The sequence below is a fragment of the Poecilia latipinna genome, unplaced genomic scaffold (genome assembly GCF_001443285.1).
Source record: "Poecilia latipinna isolate Pla-1442-1.1 unplaced genomic scaffold, P_latipinna-1.0 Scaffold1701, whole genome shotgun sequence".
Classification (NCBI taxonomy): Eukaryota; Metazoa; Chordata; class Actinopteri; order Cyprinodontiformes; family Poeciliidae; genus Poecilia; species Poecilia latipinna.
The window spans coordinates 98,230-104,582 of NW_015114317.1; the positions used below are offsets into that span (position 1 = coordinate 98,230).

The following is a 6,353-nucleotide window of genomic DNA, read 5'->3' on the forward strand; positions in this document are numbered from 1 at the left end:
CAGATCACATAGTAGCATTTATACCTAACGCAAAAAATTAACAGCCAATTCAGGTGATTAGCAATGATAGGTGATCGGAATCGGCAGCAAAAAACCTGATCGGAGCATCCCTACTTACAACATTTTGCCTTTACTGAGTGGCAGAGACTCAATTCACTGGTTTTAGTGTCAACTTGGTATTTCAAATGAAGTCAGAAAAAATACAGGAGCATAAAGGCTTTTTAAAAGAAAACTCCTTTATAAGGAGACTTTCTAGTCATTTATTCAGACTCTTCGTTAGTCTGGCTAAGCAAAGCACAGAAACATTTCTATTTTATCCTTACAAAGCTTCAGCCTGTGTTATGGAACATGATGGATTCATAAATGTTGGCAGCCTTTAGAAAATCTCCAAGTTGAGCTAAGCTTCTACATTCTCTGTGGAAAACAATCAGACTGGTGTTGAATGGGTAATCACACTGATCTTTCATATATTCTAAAGCCAGTTAAGAATGTGAACTCTAAATAATCTGTTTATATTTCAAACATAAAGAAAGTCTATTTCACAACAGTGTAACGATGCCTGTGCTGATATATTTGTTGGCTAATCACATCTGGAAAGCTAGGGGGAAAAACATTTTGAATTATATTTCATATCTTCTTATAATATAGATAATAAAGAGAGACTGTAACAGTTTACAAAACCAAATCTCAGAATCCGGCTGCAAAACTCTTATATAAAGTACATTTTAAAACACAATAGAGAATTTACTAGTGTTACTCCTTACACTTCAATTTTAAAGTCTACCCCTAAAAAAAAGTTGTACTTCATAAGAAGGGTGAAATAGGATTTGACCCAAATAGTAGCAACTAAACTATCATCACAACTCAGTGCTCAGCAAAAATGGGTTCTCAGTCATCTGATTTCTAAGAATCTAAACCCAGTTTTAAAGAATAAATGTGCATTTGGCACCAACTAAACCACCAGCAGCTCTAGGAAAGAAAACTATCATCTACTCTCCATTTTCAAACAGAACCGTTATCTAACGTGTCCTCCATGAGGCGGAGTATTAAGGAAAAATCTCAAAACCCACCGCACTCTAAATATGTCAAACTGTTCTAAAGCAGGCAAAGCTGATGGCAATGGCTGACAGAGGGTGGCTGCAGTTGTAAACGCTTTTAGACTTAATCCAAGCATTTGTGTTAGTAGGCCAGTAGGCATTTTTAGGACAGGCCTGTTAAACAGCGCGAAGGTTCATTCTGATATAGCAGTATTTCCCCAGTAGATAAGACTGAGAAAGAAAACCTGCCATAACATAAAAACATGTCTGAGATTATAATAAAAATACAAAAAGTATCGTGATGTAATTTGCACTTAAAAAGCAACACGTTTTCAATTTTGTTCAATCAAAAAGCAGACTGATGAACTAAACATACGCAGTTTACATCGACTGCAATCGTAGCATTCAAAATTGCGCTTCCTTTCTTATTCTAAATGGACCAGCATCAACTCCGAGAGGTTATATACGCCAACATCAGAATTTTAACATCTGGCCTGAAGTTCCAACGATAAAAGAACCGATAGCTGGCTGCTGCTGGCCTCAGCGGTTGCACTTCGACCACATCCCGGCCTCTGTGGCCTATTTCCTGCCGGTTCTTTAAATCGCCATCTCGCGATGTATTTTCAAATGAACAACAAGGAATCGTTGGTAACTTTCGGGTATCTAAATGTTAGCAGTTTTGAATGTTGGACCGTATATTGTTTAAATATAAACATACAACTAAGGTTTGTTTTACCTCCGTAAGCGTCTAACCCCTAGCTAACAACTAGAGAAGTATTGCTTAATTTTAAGCAATACGTTTATAGCCTAAATGACAATACGTTATGCAGTTAATAGCTTTGAGTAACGAAAAGGGTGAATTTACTTTCCGGTCTAATAATGCAGTCTGCTTACTTGCTTTGCTAGCTGAATGCCGTCCTCCCGATAGCTTGTGGGCTAACGGGAGTGCAGCTAAATCTAGCGGATGCTGTTTCTGAATGGGAATAATTAGCAGCTATATCCCCGTTATAACTAGCACCACATGCTACATAACGCTGATACACTAAAAAAATAACAAAAAAAATATTAAGAACATACCTTAAACACTATATGTGGGTATTTATAATTTTCCGTACAGTATTCTCTATTTGGGTCTCAACACCGGGCGTTGGCAGCTCCACACTAAGGGCTTCCCAGTCAGCAGAGCAGGGACACGTCGAATACGTACTGACGTTTTACGTCATTCCGTTCATTCATTTGAATAACAGACAGCAAGGACAACCTTTTCCCAACAAATGGGTCTGGGATGTGCCTGAATCAGTGAGTGAATGTAAAATTAATGAAAAAATATATAGACACACAGATAAATATATTTATTGTTTTTGTATAATTATATTACTATTTCGTTATTAAACGATTAACCATATCCCGAATTGCTTTAATTTTTATTACCATGTACACACCTATATTCAACAAAAAATTATTGCTTTCATTCTGTATTTTATTCATTTGACTTAAAAGAGATGGTTGCAATCATCTCGTTTGCCTCTAGATGGCAGTGCAGCTCAATGACCTATGTGTTAGGAATCAGATGTACAAATCTAGGAAAAACAAAATTTTATTTTCGAAATGGGACCATGTGGTTGAGAGAAACAATTACAATATTCATGCCATACAAACAAAACACAGAAACAATAAAAAAGGGAAAACATAATTCTAGAAAAGTCTAGAACTGTCGGCATCTCCTCTTCTAGTTGGACACGCTCTGCAGCAGTGTAATGTTGTCTCCTTTCAGCATGATCCTCCCTGGAAGACAAGGCAACGTATAAGGATGTAGAAAAACGACACGGAGACGGATCAGATGCAAATTAGAAAACAGATTAAAAAAACTCTGGTTACTTTTTATACATACAATAATCGATATGAAGAGCAGACATAGCCAAACGCTGCTACAGCCCAGATGTGCTAAGGAATGCTAAAGCAAGTCTTCTGTCTGAAGCTCAGACTTTATAATGCAATCTCTATCCCCATTTTAAATGTTGAATATATTTTTAGCAATATTCTGATTGATGTGTCTTTAAGACATCACTGATAATTGTCATTTACAGTTCTATATTATTATTTACTTATTTTTCATTTCTGTTGTATGCTGTCCTGGGATAAACAAATCTCCCCACCCCATTCGGGGATCAATAAAGTGTTATCTTACGTGAATGAAAGTGGAAAGGACAGCAGTTCAAAAGCAGGAAGAGGATTATAGAACAGGGCATTCTGGGTAAATACAACTAAAACAAAGATGAGCCTAACACTAGCAGGAGAAATGACTTGTGTTCTTTTATCTAAAACAAGAATGAAATCCTACAACCGCCAAAATCCAACTCCACCCCATTTTGTTTTTCCATTTTGTGAAGAAGGAAGTTGTGCTCAGTGTCTTCTTCAGAGGTTTTCGTGTCATTTCCTTCTGTGGTTCTTGGTGCAGCGAGAATTTGGTTTTTCAAACAGTTTGGTTGGCTTGACTGAGTGCAGTGTAAAAGAACCACAGCAGCTGAAAATGTAACAAATGTTGCCATTTTTGTTTCCAATCAAACCAAATCTTCCAGACTATCAGGTGTGAAAACACGCCAAAAGAGAAAAAGTTCAAGTGGTAGGAATATTTTGCAAGACGCTGTAGATCTTGCCCTGCCCCCACGACCCGACCCCGGATTAACGGCAGAAAATGGATGGATGGGTGTAGATCTGTAAAAGAACTCCTCTTTTCCGTAATATAAATCAATGATTTAAAAGCAGTGAAAGGGTAATCCATCACTACAAGGCTGACCCAGGTTAGGCTCTTTAAGTCATATTACCCAGTGGCTTTCTGTTCTTGGTCTTCATGTGGATTTCCTCAGCATCATCCAGAACCAGGTTCATGTACTCATCAAAGCCCTGAAATCAAAACAGGGACAAAGTTTACCAGGGATTTACCATTGCATAAAAACTATAATAACCTGTTCTAACCAGTTATTATTAACAGGGTTCCAGGAATTGTGAAACTAACATCTAAACTAGTAGTTTATTTTTACTATGCTTGGTTATTATTGGTTAAAACTTCTAAAAACATTTTACAAGCTGAATATTTTTGATAGAAATATTGAAGAACTTACAATAATGCATCCCTCTATCCGCATGTTGACCTGCTCATACAGCCACACCTGGATTCTGGAACGCTGGGAATTAGAGAGAAAACCGAATCAGGCTCTCTCAATCTAGACTTTAATCGATTTGGGATTAGAAGAGAAAGTGGGAACTTACATTCTGCAGGTATCTGAAAATGAGGTTCTGAAACATCAAGTCAAGGTAAGCAGACAGACATATATTTGTTTTAATTCACACTGAAAGAAAACTAGTTTTGTTGGCTCCAGTAGATAAAGCTGCTGTCACAGGGTTGTTTTACACCCTGCAACATGTTCCAGTTTCATCCAGGTTTCACATGAGATGGAACGTTACTATGAATACAGCAGGCCATAAATCTAATTCATTATGGGCCGTCAAACACTTACTTTAAACACTGTCAAACCCCCACACCCCAAATCAAACATTTCATTAACCTTTAAAAGAACTGCTCAACTTTACAGTTATTGCTTACTGCCATGGAATCAAAGAGGGACAAAAAATAGACATATTGAGGCTTTTTTTAAAGTCTGGATGTTTGATGACTTTTATAATCAGAATTTATGAAGCTTATTTAAACTAATTGGCTACAATTGGAATAGTCTTTTCAACTAACATCAGGGGTGTCCAAACTTTTTGGGACAAAATTGTTGAGTCACAAGTTCTCACGATTTAAAAAAAAACAACAACAACAAAAAAAAAACTCTCCCCCCAAAAAAGTTATTTTTTTGTTTTTACAGAATATACTTTATTCATTGTAGAACCAAAACTTTAAATGGGTTTTGCAAGTTGGTTGTACTGAAAGAAAGGCATCTAGTTTTTAGTTTCCTTTGGTTTTACTGGACAGATTTATTTCCAATAATAAGTATTGTCACTTTCTTCCAAATAGCTCCCTGATATTCAGTCAAGTTTAATATATTCAAAACCAGCTCATTCTGGAGCAGCAAAGTTGACTTTATAGTAAAACTCTCTGGATTAACCTGGTTATACTCATTATAAAACCATAACTATAAAACATTTTCCATTGTATGAAAATTATACCAGTAATAATTGTAGCTTGATTACAAACAAAACGTTTCCATCTGCTGCTTCAAACACCAGTACAAATTTGCATCATTTTTGAATTACATTCTCAAGTATTCCCGTTCACTGGGGAACGGGAATACTGTATTGTAAATAATCTGTTGTCTTATTAACGTTCAATGCACATTTTGCACTTGAATCGATTCCTGCTAAGTTATGACTTTTATGAGATACTTGAAATTGATGCTAACTTTAACGCGGCAAAGTCTTTTCCGCTGCTAGGTTGTAAATTTGTCATTCAGTACCAGCTAGAAACAAACTTAGAAACGTTGTACATGCCCGCAATAGTCACTCCGAGCAGATTTTAAAAATGTACCAAAATACAAATGTATTAGCTAGCAACGACGTAGCTAAAATTAGCCTAGCTGCTAAGTCATCTTAGCACCTCATTGAACGGTGTACCGTCGGTATGTTCAAAAGGATACAATGGGCTGCACCATAACCTTCTGGACCTTCTGTCCTTGTCCTCTGTACGCCATTTCTCCAACAAAAACACCAACGAGATGAAAGCGTTAAAAAACAGCACCCTTTCTGGCTTCAGAGCGCCTTAACGTTCCACTCACGTTGCAAATCTGCTACAATGGCGCGTTTGCTTCCGCCTTCCGCGCCTGTATGAACGGCTAGTGAAGCGAAACAGCGCCTCCAGAGAAGGGAGGTCATAAATATAGAAACATTCTGATCATGTTTGGGAAGATAGTGGCTTGAAATAATGTACAATAAACAAACAACAAAATCCATTACAATTTATTTATTTAGCCAGGTGAAATATAAGTGAAGTTCCTTTACAGATCCTTTGAGAGCTCTTGCTTAAAATATTTTCTATTTCTGAGTAATATACAGAGCATCTGGAATTTAGTCACAGCTTTTCACATATTTGTTATGTTAAAGCCTTATTTGAAATTGTATTAAATTAATCTCTTTCCTCAAAATTCTACACATCAGTTATGACAGTATGGAAAAAAGATTTTGAGGTTTTTTTTGTTGTTGTTGTTTTTATTTGCTTAAATAGAAACCCAAGAAATTGCTTAACTGTCTCATGACCAGGGGTGAAAGTCGTTTTAAATTCTTGGGGGTACTATGACAAAAAAAAAAGAATAAATAAAT

The 6,353-nt window shown here is 36.5% G+C and overlaps 2 protein-coding genes across 3 annotated transcripts in view; both read right to left on the reverse strand.

Moving 5' to 3' along the window:
* cdc42 (cell division cycle 42) overlaps positions 1 to 2,258 on the reverse strand; it is a 19,873-nt gene extending 17,615 nt beyond the window's left edge. Inside the window, exon 1 of one of the 2 annotated variants that reach the window (XM_015060339.1) lies at positions 2,153 to 2,258. The gene's annotated coding sequence lies outside the window, so the exon portion shown is untranslated. Of the gene's footprint in view, positions 1 to 2,114 lie in introns of both variants that reach the window. The other variant, XM_015060338.1, reaches the window with a different exon arrangement.
* Positions 2,259 to 2,616: 358 nt separating this feature from the next.
* On the reverse strand, positions 2,617 to 5,865 carry snrpe (small nuclear ribonucleoprotein polypeptide E). Its single transcript, XM_015060340.1, has 5 exons — positions 5,675 to 5,865; positions 4,308 to 4,334; positions 4,160 to 4,222; positions 3,863 to 3,941; positions 2,617 to 2,822 (listed from the first exon to the last, which is right to left on the reverse strand). Exons 1-5 carry the CDS (start codon positions 5,726 to 5,728, stop codon positions 2,767 to 2,769), a joined length of 279 nt encoding a protein of 92 aa, XP_014915826.1. The 5' UTR covers positions 5,729 to 5,865; the 3' UTR covers positions 2,617 to 2,766.
* Positions 5,866 to 6,353: the final 488 nt, after the last annotated feature.